This window comes from Solanum pennellii, chromosome 1 (assembly GCF_001406875.1).
Source record: "Solanum pennellii chromosome 1, SPENNV200".
NCBI classification, from domain to species: Eukaryota; Viridiplantae; Streptophyta; class Magnoliopsida; order Solanales; family Solanaceae; genus Solanum; species Solanum pennellii.
In genome coordinates this window covers 97136910-97152662 of record NC_028637.1, presented here as the reverse complement: position 1 = coordinate 97152662, position 15753 = coordinate 97136910, and the positions used below count along the sequence as shown (strand labels likewise).

At 34.5% G+C, this 15753-nt stretch overlaps 3 protein-coding genes across 3 annotated transcripts; 1 reads left to right on the top strand and 2 right to left on the bottom strand.

The window, feature by feature from the left end:
• Nucleotides 1-1341: 1341 nt before the first annotated feature.
• On the top strand, nucleotides 1342-3765 carry LOC107008374 (abscisic acid receptor PYL5). The gene is made up of 3 exons (XM_015207383.2): nucleotides 1342-1594; nucleotides 2285-2500; nucleotides 3179-3765. Exons 1-3 carry the CDS (start codon nucleotides 1496-1498, stop codon nucleotides 3422-3424), a joined length of 561 nt encoding a protein of 186 aa, XP_015062869.1. The 5' UTR covers nucleotides 1342-1495; the 3' UTR covers nucleotides 3425-3765.
• Nucleotides 3766-5867: 2102 nt separating this feature from the next.
• Nucleotides 5868-9008, bottom strand: LOC107012800 (pentatricopeptide repeat-containing protein At4g01030, mitochondrial). The gene has a single exon (XM_015212763.2). The coding sequence runs from the start codon at nucleotides 8898-8900 to the stop codon at nucleotides 6111-6113; it is 2790 nt and encodes a 929-aa protein (XP_015068249.1). The 5' UTR covers nucleotides 8901-9008; the 3' UTR covers nucleotides 5868-6110.
• Nucleotides 9009-12247: 3239 nt separating this feature from the next.
• Nucleotides 12248-14608, bottom strand: LOC107007812 (protein WHAT'S THIS FACTOR 1 homolog, chloroplastic). The gene has a single exon (XM_015206607.2). It carries the CDS (start codon nucleotides 14338-14340, stop codon nucleotides 12682-12684), a length of 1659 nt encoding a protein of 552 aa, XP_015062093.1. The 5' UTR covers nucleotides 14341-14608; the 3' UTR covers nucleotides 12248-12681.
• Between the last annotated feature and the right edge of the window lie 1145 nt (nucleotides 14609-15753).

The window sequence follows — 15753 nt, the reverse complement described above, 5'->3', positions numbered from 1 at the left end:
ACTTTAAATAAAAAAATTATTTTGCTTTTCATCGACTTGAAAAAAATATTTTTGACACTATAAATTGTTGCGTGAATTGTAACTTCAAAAAATAGTATTTAGCATAAAATCGAAAATCAAATCATGCTGATTACGTTGATGTTCTTGAAACTTTATGATTAAATGATTCAAGAATATTAGGTCGCTGGAATATTCTGAAATCCACAAAAACTAAGTTGATACAGTCGAAAAAAAACCAATATATTTTTTTAACTTATCATCTCCACTTGTTATAATCCAAAAAAAAAAAAAAAAAGCCACAAATGATATTGCATTATAATGGTCACTATTTTAGGCCCACTATTTTATATCCGTCTTCAAGTGGGACACAATAGCAAACCTTCTAGCAACAACTATTTTATCATATTCTCCTAATAATTTTTCTAATTGAACTTTTCAGTTACTATCGTAATTTTATATCATAATATCTTTTACGAGTATATTGGAAAAATAGTTCACTGGTCAAAATATCACTAATTAATTTAAAAAGCTATAATTATTCGACCTTTGAAAGTTTAAACAATTTTCAATGCCTAGCTATTCTTATACTTTGGATATTTTTCTAATTTATTTTATGTGTATTGATATGAATAAAGGATAAAATAGTAAATTTAATAATTTATTCATAATTTTTTATTTGTTGTGTAAAATTTTGAAGCGAGAATATATTATTTTTTAGTTAAAAATAATACTTTTCACATATATATTTAATACTTCTATTTGTTTTATCTATGTTGAGTCCTATTTATTTGACAAAAAAAAGTTTTGATATAAAATTTCATTTATTTATGGATGATTTAAATATTATAAAGTCTTTTTGTATTTCTTTTCTCCATATAAAGTACGAATTTCCGTAGAAAAGAAAGGATGGAGATGACTAGAACAATTTCTACTATAATTTTCATTTTTTAACTTAAAAAGGGATTAACCATTTTCAGATAAGTTAGTTAATTTTTGTACTATAATGGGAATACATAAAGTAGGGCCCGCCAATTGGCTATCAAATAGTTTTGGGCTTCCAATGGGCTGTTATTGGTGGGCTTGTCGGTGGAATATAATAATGATAGCTTACGCAAAGATCGATCGATCGGGTCGTAGTAAAGTGATAAATACTTATTCATTTTTAATGCAAATGTATGGATTTCAATTTCTTTTACATATGAAGTTGTAAACACTTTATTGTAACGTGAAATTTTTTTAACATAAATTTAAATTTAATGAAACTCTAATATAGATTTTTAACACGACGAAAAAAAAAAGAAAGAAAGATAGCTTCCATAAAGATCTCTCTTTGATAGACTTAAAAGTCAAGACTCATCACATAACCAAGTAACCAGCCAACCACCACCAATTCTCAATCTCTCAAATCTCTATTTTTATTTATAGAGAACTTTTCTAAGTTGGTTTAGAAAGTTAGAAACTTTGAAGGGTGTGAATTAGAATTTTATTGAAGGAAATGGAAGCACAGTTTATTGAAAGATACCATAGTCATCAGCCTAGTGAACATCAGTGTTCTTCATCTCTTGTTAAACACATCAAAGCACCAGTTGATATTGTAAAAATCATATCTTTTTTAGAATTATTCTCTTGATTTCTTGATTTGGGAGTAATTTTTATTATGTGGGGTTGGGGGTTCTTGAGGATTTCTCTTATTTATTTCTAGTTATACGACATTGGGTTTGTATAAGATGATTGTATCTTTTTGTTCTATCTTTTCCTTATTTGTTGGGATACTAATCTTTTGGTTCCTTGTGTGTTTATTTGTGGAAAGTAATGTTTGTTTGGTAAGTTTTCTTTGAAAGGTTTTTTTTTTTTTTTTAAATTCCTAGCTAACTATTGGTGACTATGAAATTTGATCAGATTTTCGAAGTCTAATTAATTTCACATTCAAATATTTTTCAAGTTCCCAAAATCTGGATAGGATTTTTGGGACTTCCAATAAGAGAAATCTATTGGCCAAACGGTAGCTTATCGAAAATCTTTCTTGGTTGAGGCAATTTTTCTGTTTAGGAACCACTGAAGAAGCAGTTACAATATTATTGTACTAAAAAGGAAAGTATAAGTTTTTGATGTGGATAGTTATCCTTCCTCTATTTACCATAAGATATCCTTTTATAATATTTGGGGGATTCCAAGATTGTTGGGATGCATGATACTATTGAAATTTATGATCATTTTGTTAGTTTTTATTTTTCTTGTTTATTTGCAATTGAGTTCTAACATCTGATTGTTGATCTTGTTGTAGGTTTGGTCACTGGTGAGGAGGTTTGATCAGCCTCAGAAGTATAAGCCATTTATTAGCAGGTGTACTGTGAAGGGTGATCTTACAATTGGTAGTGTTAGAGAGGTGAATGTCAAGTCTGGTCTACCAGCCACCACTAGCACTGAAAGATTGGAACTTCTTGATGATGAGGAGCACATCCTTGGCATCAGAATCGTTGGTGGCGATCACAGGCTAAAGGTATGAGTTTCCTCTAGAAGCACAATCCCTTAAATATGATGAAGCTGAAGATTTGCTAAATTTCAGTTACATTTTAGCAGTATCCTACAGTAAAACAGTGTCCTGATGTCTATATAAGAGCATGTATATGGATTAAGAATGTTTAGTTTGAGGGTTGCTTCTTTAAAGTAGGGGGAAGAGAGAGTGTTGTTTATACCACTTCGGACTTTCACTTGTTTATAAACGTTAACATGATCTTTAAACACCATGTTAGGGGTAAGATCTACAATTTGCATACACACTACCCTCCCCGAACCACACTTGTGGGATTACACGAGGATGTGTTGTTGTTATTGACTTAATGTAGAAGTAACTTGTAACATGATCGTAAAATTTGTTCATATCAATGTTAAGTTAAAAAGTTAAAGATATCAAATGCATTGGTATTAGATGTAAAATTTGTTCATATCAATGTTAAGTTAACACGAGAATCGGCATACACACTACCCTCCCCGAACCAAGGTCCTGTAGTGTGTGGTAACTTTCATTCGGCTTTGCTCATTTCAGCCTCTTGTTGCAATTTAATATCTCCAGAAGTCTTTTCTTAACTAAGCTGCTTTTTATATCTGCCTTTATATTAATACTGAGTAAAACATCTAGCATGTCTAACCTTGTGTTATAATGTATCATCTTTTGCAGAACTATTCTTCGGTTATTACAGTCCATCCGGAGACACTTGATGGTAGACCGGGTACACTGGTGATTGAGTCATTTGTAGTGGATGTGCCTGAAGGGAACACTAAAGAGGAGACTTGCTACTTTGTGAAGGCCTTAATTAATTGCAATCTGAAATCACTAGCTGATGTATCTGAAAGGATGGCTATGCAGGGAGGTGTTCTACCCGTCAGTGTGAACTGGTCTTCGAGTAACCAGATCGAGATATGAAATCTTTGGGGCTGTGTATAGATTTGCAAGAAGCTAGGTTTCAACCTCTTTGGAATTTGCTTCTGCTTGTAATCTGTCTAGACTTTATGCATTAACAGGGCGTGCACGGTGTATCCTGTTATCATGCAAGTTTTATTTATGGAGGTTTTGTTTTTCCTTTACTATCTTGCGGTTCTCATGATGTTGTTGAGGGTCTTTTCATTTTCTGTAAATACTTCTGTAGGGTAGTGCTGGTCAGCGACTTGTTTTGAGCTGGTAGATGCAACTTTTAGCTTGCGAAAAATTATGGGCGGAATATTTGCAGCTTGTTTCCAGAGCTTTGTATATATAAAAGTTGTAGAGGAGTAGAGTAAAGAAGAGTGATTTTCCTTTATTATTATCTCATGTTTGCTTTCGAGTCTCTCTGTTATACGATACTTGTGTTAGAAACTAAGAATATGGTTCAACCAGGTTTCGTATACAAATTCTGTGCTGATATTGAGATTGCTCAACCTCAGAATGTAATTCGCATGTAGGTAGTGCTGTCTGTTGTATGGTCAACTCTTATTTTTGCTTGACGCGAGTCTTTTATGCTCGTTAAATAGACAAAAAAGTTACATGTATCTAAAACAGATAATTACACTCGCGTATCAAGTATACGGAGGCATAACCAGAGTCCATGTCACATATTTATATCGTCTGAGATTGTGTGAAGTTAGGACTACATATAATTTGAATTTGATATTCACTACTTTCCACTCTACTGTCAACTTATGTCCAATTTTAGAAAAGGGTGTCTTCACGCAATTGAGCTAAAGGATTTAAGCTGAGTTTTGACTATGATTGGATTAATTAGGTGTTGACATATGTTGAGGATAATAAAACTTTATGAAATGTTGTTGAAAGTGAGACATTAGGGAGGACTTTTCTGCCCTTTCTTATAGGGAATAGCAATAGAGGAAATGTGGAACACTTCATTTGAAAGAGTGGTTATCAGTCATTTTTTCATCTCTTATCTTGTTTCTATGATCCTATCTATAGCACACAGTTGTCAAATTTGCATAGGCTGTCTTCTTTGTCATTATTAAATTATGGTTTGATACTGGTGTATGAAACAGGTAACAGTATATTCATCAGCAAGAAGATAGTTGGTGACTATTGTGTTCTGACTTTAATGCAGCAAGGATTCAAATGGACATATGGATAAATTTTTTTAATAACTCGTGGAATTTGAACGTGAGAGATCTCATAGTTCTCAATCTACTTTATGACTACAAGGCTACAAGCTCCAATAATCATTGGCTCCTATATTAGATGGAACGGGGACTAGAAACGAAGCTTAAGATTTATAGGTTGCTCAAATGCAAAAGGTCAAATAGTTGATTTTCAATAGGTAATTGAGATTGCCATAAGACCTTCTCTATAGCAAAGGTGTGCTACCTGCATTAGTATTTTAACATTAGTTGTTGATGATTAATATCATAAGTTGTAGTTGCAAGATGGAGAGAAAATATCATACTTGAAGAAGATAAATGATTGACCAAAGGGTGGCTGTAACTGTTATCATCTATGTTTATCACAGTTCATTTTCAACAGTTGGACTTGAATCTAAGAAACTTACTCAAAATTTTGTTTGATCTTAACTCAGAAGAACCAGCCCTGGTCACTTCCCTTTGCCAAAAAGATATGCTAGTAAGTAAGAAAAAAATAGTCTTTGAATGCAGAAAATCAAAAGGATAATCAGACCAATATAACACGCAGCTGCATTTTGATTGAGGGTGCAAGGCTTCCAAGAAAGTGAATCGAGGGAATCGTTCTGGGTTCATAACAATGAATGGTTAATACATTAATTTTCACCTTCTCCTTTGAGATCTCTTAGTAGTGCTATGGTTAAGTAGTCTGTCTTCTTGGTTCTTACCCTTTCTATTGTTAACACTTATCAATAGAGTTGGAACTATGAGATATTGTTCCTCTCCTTTTGTGCCAAATAGCTGCAGGCATCAACTTCTAGATTGACCCTTAGTGATGCATTAAAGAACAATTGGTAATATATGAACTAGTTTCAAAGAGTTCCATAGCTATTTCTTTATAATAGTCTTTCCAGGAAAATGCAGATATAGAAAAGGAAAGAAACAATAATATGAACATAAAGAAAAATTCAGCAAGAGTTCCTCTCTTCTTTAACTCTCCCCTCTACCCTCTTCCGTCTCTTCCTTGTAACCAAACATGGTGTGAAGAAAATAAATCTGAAAAGTCATTTCTCATAAACAGACTGAACATTTTACTCAACTTTACCTCTAAATAGTTTTGTTGTTTGCTAGGAAGCAAGGGTTGTCATGAAACTGGTATAGTTTGACAGTCTAGAGGCTTAGTATCACTAAGATCTATTCATAAATTAGATGTTACAAGTATTGCTAGTCATGAGTGCAGAACAAAATATGGATAAATAACATGGAAGTCATCATACTAAAACAATTATGTACCGACTCTAAATAGAACTACTGAATCGTTTCTTTTTGCAATAGAGTGATCAAGCGCTCTGGCTAGGAGATATAATAACACTTGAACTGATTACAAGTATCACTGTATTCACGACACTTGTCCAATACCTATGAAGTTCATATTAACAAAAAAGAATTACATTTACAAAAGTGGTGCAACACAGCATTTGTTTTCTGTTATAGGAGAATAAGGTGCTCTCATACCTCTACCAGAAGTCACAGCAAGAACACTTACCATCCCTAAAATGGTGAAAGCGGACACCATCTTTTAGGAAAATCTCTCGCCTTCTCAGCAATGACATATATTTTGCAACTGTATGACAGTCTGAACATATTCTTGTGTTATTGATCACTCTAATAGGTGCAGGACTTGTGGTCCTAATCAATCCATATGTAATTGCCAGTTTCTCTGTGTGACCAAGCAGCGCCTTTTCTTTCTCTACTTCAGAAAAGTTCTGAACAACACATTCAGTATCAGGCTTATATCCCAACTTTTTCATCTCAGAAATTAACTTGTACAACTCAAAGAATATCTCTCCTTCTTCTGGATGAGTTTTTCCTGCTGTAGAGAAGATGTGAATCCTCTGATTGACTTTTAGCCAACTCCATACTGGTCCGATTTTCACTCCCATAGCCTCCATCTTGTCTCTGATACGGTCAACATCCTTCCATCTGTTTGAAAGTGCGTAGAGGTTCATCATTAAGGCGTAGTTAGCTGCATTATATGGTTCTAACTTGAAAAGGTGTTCAGCTGCAATCTCTCCAAGCTCAACGTTTCCATGTACCCGGCATGATGTAAGAAGAGCACCCCAAACAGCTGCATTTGGCTCCATTGGCATTGACTGAATAAAATCTGATGCTTCATCAAGGTAACCGACTCTTCCCAGAAGATCAACCATGCAAGAATAATGCTCAATTGTGGGGATAACACCAAAATCTGTCTTCATATGATCAAAGTATTTCCAACCTTTATCAAGCAAACCAGAATGTTTACAACTAGATAGAAGAGCTATAAATGTTATGGCATCTGGTTGGATGTTTTCTTCTCTCATCTTATCAAAGAGTGAAATTGCCTCTGTACCTAGGCCGTATATGGCAAATCCGGTGATCATGGAATTCCAGGAAGCTAAAGTTTTGTCCTCAAGGTTTTGGAAAACCTTCTGGGCATTTTCTAAGTTCCCACACTTACTGTACATGTCTATGAGAGCCGTAGATACGTACACGTCATCTATAAAATTGTTTCGTATACACAGGCAATGTATCTCTTTCCCAATGTGTAGCAAAGAGAGACCTGCACATGCTTGAAGTGAGCTTGCAACAGTAACTGAGTTGACTTTGATACCTTCATCCTGCATCTGCGTTAAAAACTCAAATGCTTCTCTAAAGTATCCTTGCTGTGAACAACCCGATACTAAAGAGGTCCATGAAATGACGTTAGGAGACATGCCAGAACTCTTGATCCTTCTAATCATACCCAAAGCTTCCTTGATACAGTTAGACGTTGAATAACCAGAAAGCATGCTATTGTAAGTCACTATATCTGGTTTAATCCCTTCTTCCTTCATCTGATCCAAAAGATCACCAGCTTTTTCAAAATGTCCTTTGCAGGAATAGCCCGAAATTAATGAATTCCAAGCAAAAATGTTTCGGTTTTTCATACAATCAAAAACAGCTTTAGCAGATGTTAAATCATCATTCTTCACATACATGTCTACTAGTGAAGTAGCAATATGCAGGTCATAGTCAAGTCCATTTCTTAAGACATGGCAATGAATCTCCTTCCCAATTCTCAAATATCCTAACTCACTCACTGCTTGAAGAGCACTAGTTATAGAGTTGCGATTTGGCTGATAACCAGCTCTCTGCATTCTCCTCACAATTGCCAAAACTTCTCGATAAGATCCATGAAGAAAATGACCAGATAAAAGGCAGTTCCAGGTTATTATGTCTGGTTTTATGTTGCAAGTTTTCATTTCATGAAATAGCTCCCACGCATCATCAAGGTAACCAAGTGCAGTATACCCCGATATAATACTGTTCCAACAAGGCAGATTACGATTGTCTGTTGAATCAAAAACTACTCTAGCAAGTTTGATATTGTCATTTTTCACATACATGTTGATCAATGCAGTACGTATGAGTATATTCGATTCTAAGGCATATCGGATAACATACCCGTGAATCTGTTTCCCTTCATCAAGAGCTCCCAATTTCCCACAGGCTTGCAAGACTTTGGAAATGGTTAAACTATTGGCCTTAACAAATAAATCCTGCATATCGCGAAACATTTGTAGACCTTCTGTCCATTTTTCATTCCTCAAATTAACCAGAATTGCTTCATTCCACAGTAAAGAATCATGCATTGATGTTTCTTTAAAGACCTTATTAGCACTCTCAGTCCCACAACACCTCCCATAAAAATTCATCAGTGCACATTTTGTATAGACATCTAAATCAAAACCCTTCTTTATCAGACAAGCATGGACTTCCAATCCTAACCACATATCTCTCAACTTTGAACAGATTTTCAAAACAAAAGCTAGAATTTCAGTGTTAAAGTTCACTCCTTTACTATGCAATTCACTGAAAACTTCGAGAATTTCACATGGGGTTCCTCCAAAATATGTATATTCTTCAAGGAAAGAATTCCAATACAAATAGTTCTCTGCAAACCCCACAAAGAATAACACTGCAGCTGATTGAAAATCACCAAATTCCAAGTAACCTGAGATAAAATACTGCATATTTTTCTTTGAATCCCATTCATTAGACAGTTTTATCATCTTGGCATGCATAGCTCTTACTGAGTTTAGTGAGTTGAACTTGTTTTCATAATCAAATTGCAATGAAGAAAGTGATTCAAGTGAGGTTGAGAGTGAAGATTCAGGAAGTGTTTCTGCTACATTTACAAGGCCAAAATTTGTGGAATAGCATCTTGGTTGCTTTTGGTTGAGTGGAGAAATGAAGTGGTACAATGGAGTAGCAACAGCCTCCATGGTGAATTTTGAGCTTGAAGAAAACTATGGCATCTAAGATTAGTTGATTATGAAAACAATGACAGTTTAAGGAATAGGATTTGGAAGGCTCTAATAAAAGCTACTAGAAGGAAAATAAATTCTTATGATTGAAAATCAAGAATCTACTTTAATGGATAAGGTTATCTAATGTGTACTTTTTAGATAATTGAAAATGAAAAGTATAAAGTGGACCCTCCATACCCTAAAAGGTACATCTTTTTTTTCTTTTATGATCTTCAAAAGCAAAAAAAAAAAAAAAAGCAATTTTTTTTTTTGAGAAAATGCATAGTATAGATGGGCAAAATCGAATGAAAGTCTTATTTCAGATGAGTGTATCAACAACAATAATATGCACATTGAAATCTCATAACGTGAAGTCGGTGAGAGTTGAGTGTATGCAAACCTCTCCCAGGTAGAGAAGAGACATCTAGATGAGGTGCATCATTTGTTTATTTATTCCTCTAGAAAATCATCAGCCAACTACATCTCAATTACAAATCTAGTTGTTTAATTATTTAAATTTTCTGTATGTGTTCAATTCTATTATCGCCAATTTGTCTTCCAAAACCAAATCTTTATGGAATGCTTTCTCATTAGAAATACGACTAATCACTTCAGACTCTAAAAGACAGATTTAGAATTTTAAATCAACAAAGACAGTTATTGCAGACAAAATTACGTCTGCTCTTCTTAACTCAGTTAACATAAAAGATTCAGGGTTAAAACTAGATCCTCATTCCTCTGTCTTGATCGTAATCGTAGATCACTTTTCCACCAATGGAACAGCGTCACCCTAGGCAAAAGAAAAGAGGTGAATCTCAAAGTCAAATATTACTATAACTAATAGATATTTAGTAAATTTCTTAATATTAAGTTTCACCTGTAGATCCGCCCCTGAAAAAGAGCAGTTTCTTTGTTGAGTCATGATCCAGCAATAATATACATCATGGCAGAATTTACTCACTCTCACTCGAAAGACCTCTAGCATTAGCACAAATGGCATTTTAAGCCAGAAGCCTTTGAGGGAGAGTGAAAAAAGACTGTCAACATAAGTTGTTAAAGAAGACACTTGTTATTGGCTCTCCCTGCTAGAGCTTCTTTCCCAACATAAAAAGCATGCAGGAGAGAAGCCCTTGAGGGAGAGGCAGTAATAAGGGCCCTGAAGAATCTTTAATAAAATGTGTTTTGATTGACAAATTGAGTGATTAAGAGTAGTCTATTTATAGGCAAAATAAATACTCACAAAAAGGGAATTAGTGGGACCTTCATATATATGAGTGGCAAAACCAGATTCTTTTGATTCAAAACAGAGACTACTCATGTGTCAATTTGAAGACACAAGTCAACCCCTCGTGATTAAAGAATAAAAGCATCTCATTATCTTCTCTATTTGACCTATTGCCATACGAATATTTCTTCATATCTTCTTTATCTTAATAATTCTCATTTCAAAAAATACAATATTCCAATACTTATACAGTTATGTATAAACCTCAACATCTCCATAACAGTACAAGAGCCGGTGAGCATAGCTGTGGGGGGCTGGATGGAATCCCTCTACCTTTAATTAGAAGTTTTGAGTTTTAGCTTGTTTCACCCTCTAATAAGTAGTCTGCTCTATGAATTCCGAATACTGAATGATTTAACCAACAAAAGTATTGTATGCAGTATGTGTTTTTACTGTAGCGTATCCAACTCTAAACATACCCTTTCAAGTGCATAAAGGGAAATGAAGAATCTACGGAATATGGATTTCCAGTTAACTTTAACCAACAATTGCGCCGCGTCCCCTGAATTGGCCTATAGCTGAAAGTAACTGATCTAATTTTAAAATCAACAGATAGTGCAGAAGGTGGCATGGACTTTAAGAAAATTGGATCATAAAGATTCTCTTCTAGACAAAGTTCAACATTATAGGCAAATATTGTTCGTTTCTATTGGAAAATACATGTAGTGTTTACACCAAGCGAATGAATACAAAACATAACCCTTGCATATACACTTTTTAATACTTAATCATGATTAAATGATGTGTATTTTCACTTTGATTTATTATTTCTTCAAGTTAATTATTTAGTTAAATATAAACACATGATGTAGGTAAATAATTATCAATGGTTCGACCTAGATCACCTTATCTACATGAATCTTTCTTTGTTAATTATTGTACGATAATCACTGTTAAAGATCAAATAAATCACAAAAGTTAATGATCTTATTTGTTTGGAACCAAAAAAACAAAGTATGAGGTCCCCATATCAATTCCCACAAACTACTAGGCTGCTAGGTTTTATGTTGTGGACCTTACATCTTGTAATGGACACATGTTAAGTGTGATAATAAAAAAATGATCCAATCGAAGATATGGTTTTGCTTTTTTAATTAGAGTAATATAATAGTGACATATACTAAATATTCATGACAACACACTGGTTGTAACAGTTTGGATACTGTGGTGAAGTTGCTCAAGAATACCACAACATACCCAGCGAGAAATCCCACAAGTAAGGTATGGAGAGGGTAGAATGTACACAATGCTTACTAATACCTCATGAAGGTAGAGAGACTGCTTCCGAAAGACCGTCGGCTCAAGTGCAACAAATTCCGGCCTAAAGAAGGAGACAACAAAGAGAATATAGCAAATAACAAAAGAAGAGTACAAAAGTCTACCAGAGGAGCCACAACAATAAAATCATGTAAAGTTGCTCAAGAATAATGGAGTAGAAACATTGGCAGTGAGTCACAAATATCATTGGTAAGTTCCATAGTTTGATTAGAAATATATAGAGCAAACCTTGCATATTGACTTTGTACATAATTAATATAATCGATAATTCTAGAATCCATATCTTTGATATTGTCTGGAGTAGAATCCACCAATGACTAACCAAATAATGATACAAGTGGCAGATATTACTTTGGTAGACTTGGAGATGATAATCAAGGGAAGAAGACATTTTATTCCACAGCTTTTTGCTCACAAGAACAAACACAACATTACTTCAAAGAGATGGCAAAAGAATATATGCCATCAATACTTTTTTCGATTGTATAATCAGAAAATCTATCATAGTTAATGTGCAGGCTCTCTACCCTTCCTCACTTAAATACCAGACTTGGTTGATAAAACAGGTAGTTGCTACCAGGGTCTCGACCCTTCCTCACTTAAATACTAGACTTGGTTCACAAAAAGGACTCGAACTTGTAATGTGTACTTACCAGACAACCTGCCATGTATTATCTTTGTCATTTTACGAATGCCCTAAAGGCAAATAGGTCATCAATTCTTAAAATGGACAGCTGAGCTAAGCAAGGTTTTTAGAGACTAGCTAAATGCTTATATGTTTTGAATTACAACACAAAAGATCACAGTCAATAATCCATGAACACCATGTTCTATTATGTAAAGCTACACTTTACAATCAGGCAAACAATCTTACATATGAAGCTTTAGTGTCTGAATTAGTACAGAACTAAAAATTCACATGCCACTTCCAGCAGAAGCTTATATGAGCTATCTGATGTAAAGATATTTCACTCACGACAACATCGAACCATAAATCTGATGCAAAGATGCCTAAGCCAAGGCCTATTAAGAGAAAAGAATGTGTAGCCAGGGTGTGAAAAGAATGGAAGCACCTTTTACCCTGGGGACTACAAACCTTGTGAGACTGTAATAGGCTTATAGCAGATTTTGTAACTTAAGATCTTTTCTGTGTCTTTTGTGCATGAAATAATCTCAAGCACAAACTTATATTTATCACCAGCGTTCACGAGGCCGGCCATCTGGAAAAACTGGGTCCAAAACCTTGTTTTCCTTCTTCTTTGCACCATTAACTTGTGTAGTCAGTTTGCCCTCTTCAAGGTTAACGGTACCTTCATCATCACTGAAGTCTGGAGGTATATCATCACCATCATCACTCCAGTCCTCATCAGAATCTTCATCATCTTCATCTAATCCATCACTCCCTAAGTTATCAATGTCGGACCAATCTTCACCTTCCTCGGCATCAGTTCCATATTTGGACTCAGTTTTTTCTGTTTCATCAGAATCAGTTTGTGGAGTGATTCTCCGGGATCTTGAAACAGAAACGAGGGAGCGAAGCTTTTCCTTGATGAGCAATAACCTGTTCTTTTCTATCAAGTGTGAATCCTGATAAGCTTCACGGAGAAAAACTGAGTCTCGCTCCCCCTTCAAAGAGACATAGAACATATCAGGATGCCTTATCAGCATGCCTCTTAGCTGTTGTGAGAATCTAAATTCTTCCCTAAAATGAGTAAGGTGATCAACAAGAGTCCTTTTCTCGACTGTGAGGCTCAGAAGTTCATGAACCACAGCACATGCATGTTTTTCTTTGTCCGGAGTACCAGGCCTTATTTCAGAAAAATCCTCATAAGGAGAAATGTAAGGCATATCTCTAAACTGACTAATCTTTCTCATCTCACCCTTTGAAAGTTTAAGACCCTTAGGCAACTTCACCCTGTTGAACCTTGGTGGTCTATCAATGATCAAATCCTTCTCTTCCAACTCTCTTTGCCTATTTTCCTCTTCTGCAATCTGCGCAGCAGACACAGCAAGCTCAGGGTCCCAGTGAGTTAACTCCAGAGCCGGCCCTCGTCCAGTTGGAACTACCTTGAAGTATTGTGGATATCGCCTGCAGATTGTATCCTGGAATTCCAACGGAAGCCCTAAGTCAGTCTTCAAATGTGCAATTTTCTCCAACAGAATCCGTTTGTCCAAAGACATCATCAATAGTTTCCTCAACTTGATAACCAACAAATCCTCCATTTCATTCCTAATCTTCATTTCTTCCAAGTAAAGCCTCTCTGCCTCAGGTGTCATTTTGAACTTAAGTGAGTAAGCCCCTTCTTCTGCAATCTCAAACACTCCAGGAAATTTCTTCAATAAAGCAATAAATCTCCTTTTCTTCTCCAGACCCAATGCTCTTCTATACCTACCCAATTCACGAAGCGACATAATTCTATCAGGCTGACTCACTAGAATCTTTCTAATCTTCATAACCAATTTCAGCTTCTTATCCCTTTGAATCACATTATCAAAAGGAAGCTCTTTCCTTCTCTTCACAGTACCAGCTGCTCTAATAGAAAAATTGGGCACCTTCCTCAAATTACCTGAAGATTCATTCTTTTCTCTAAAAGATAAACTTTCGCCCAAAAATGGAGTCTTCTCTACCAGGTTTTTCCTTAAATTACATACAGATTCATTCTTCACTCCAAAAGACAAACTTTTGCCCAAAATTTGAGTCTTTCCAAAATGCTCTGCTGATATAGCCAGATGTGTCACCGGACAAATTCTAGTTTTCTGAATAAAAGATGATTTTTGGGAAACTGAAAAGGGAAAAGCTCCATTTGGAGCAAAGGGTCTTGTTGTTGAGGAAAGAAGAAATTTGGGTTCCATGAGGAGTCCCAATTTTTTGATAGAATTAGCAAAGGAACAGATTATAAAACATGAAAACAACAACGTTTTATGCAGAATTTAGATAGCAAAACTAGCAATTAGTATGTTTTCTAAAGCAGTATGAGAGAAAGAAAGAAGATGGCGATACACTAACCTTGGTGGTTCGAGCAGAGTAATGAATGCTCGAGATGTTGATATGGTTAGGGTTTATCAGAAATACCAAAACCCCGAGAAGAAGATAATATCTGCATCTATCTTATACGTGGACTCGGGTGATGTCACTTAACTACTTTGTTCCTTCTATCTTACTGAATTAAGAAAAAAAAATTCTTCCTTTTATTTTTATGTCTTTTTATTTTTAGAGTAATATTATAAAAATTTTGATTAATATTTTAAGATTCATTTTTTTAAAATTAACTTTCAAAATATACAACATGACAAATAAAAATAGACGGAGAAAATAGTAGTTATATTTTTCTACTCTGTTTTCGTTCTTTCTTAAAGTGTTTATATATGTTTTTAAAACTCTCGAGAAGAATTTTAAAAGTAAAATTATCTTTTTATTTGGTATTTCTTAATATTTGTATTAAAAAAAAGTATAAGCGATCAACTAATATAGAACGAAGGAAGTAATATTAATAAAAAAATTATGAACCAAAACATCACATATAACAAACACAAAATTCATTTTTGTATGCTATATCAAAGTTTGCATAATTGTGCTCTAAAGAAAACATAAATAAATACGTATAATTCGCTATGCATATATAAAGAAACTAATTGTATAATTCTCTATACATGTACAAAAGAAAGCAGTTGTATACAAGTCAATTGTATAATTTGTGTATGTATAAAACGAGAAAGAGAGAAAGACAAAAGAAAATTGGGCAGGGGAATATTTATATTGTATAATTATAGGTGTATAGGACGAAGATATATGTATTTGCAAGTGTATATTCAATTTTCTTTCGCTCTATACAAACAAAAACGCAATTTATACATTTCGTTTCTGTTTGTATAAGCGATAGAGGCGAGGGCGAGATCTGGAAGAGGGGAGAGATGGAAACGAAAATATATGTATATATACAATTTTTTATCGCTTTATACAAACAAACACATTTTATACACTTGTGTATGTATAAAAGTGATAGGAAGCGAGCGAGAGAGGGAGAGTGACGAGCGAGAGATGGAGGAAGAGAGGTGACTGACAAACAGTTTGCTATAAGGCATAATTAAATTAAAGTGTGGTTATAACATTTAATTTAATTTATTAATTTGTCATTATATACAATTTTCCTTTAAACTATGAAATTTTTGTGACATTGGTATCGTAACTGTGTAAAAAATTGGTGGAGTATCCTATTTTGGTCCTTCAATTTACCTAAAATCCATTACATATATTTCTTTCACATA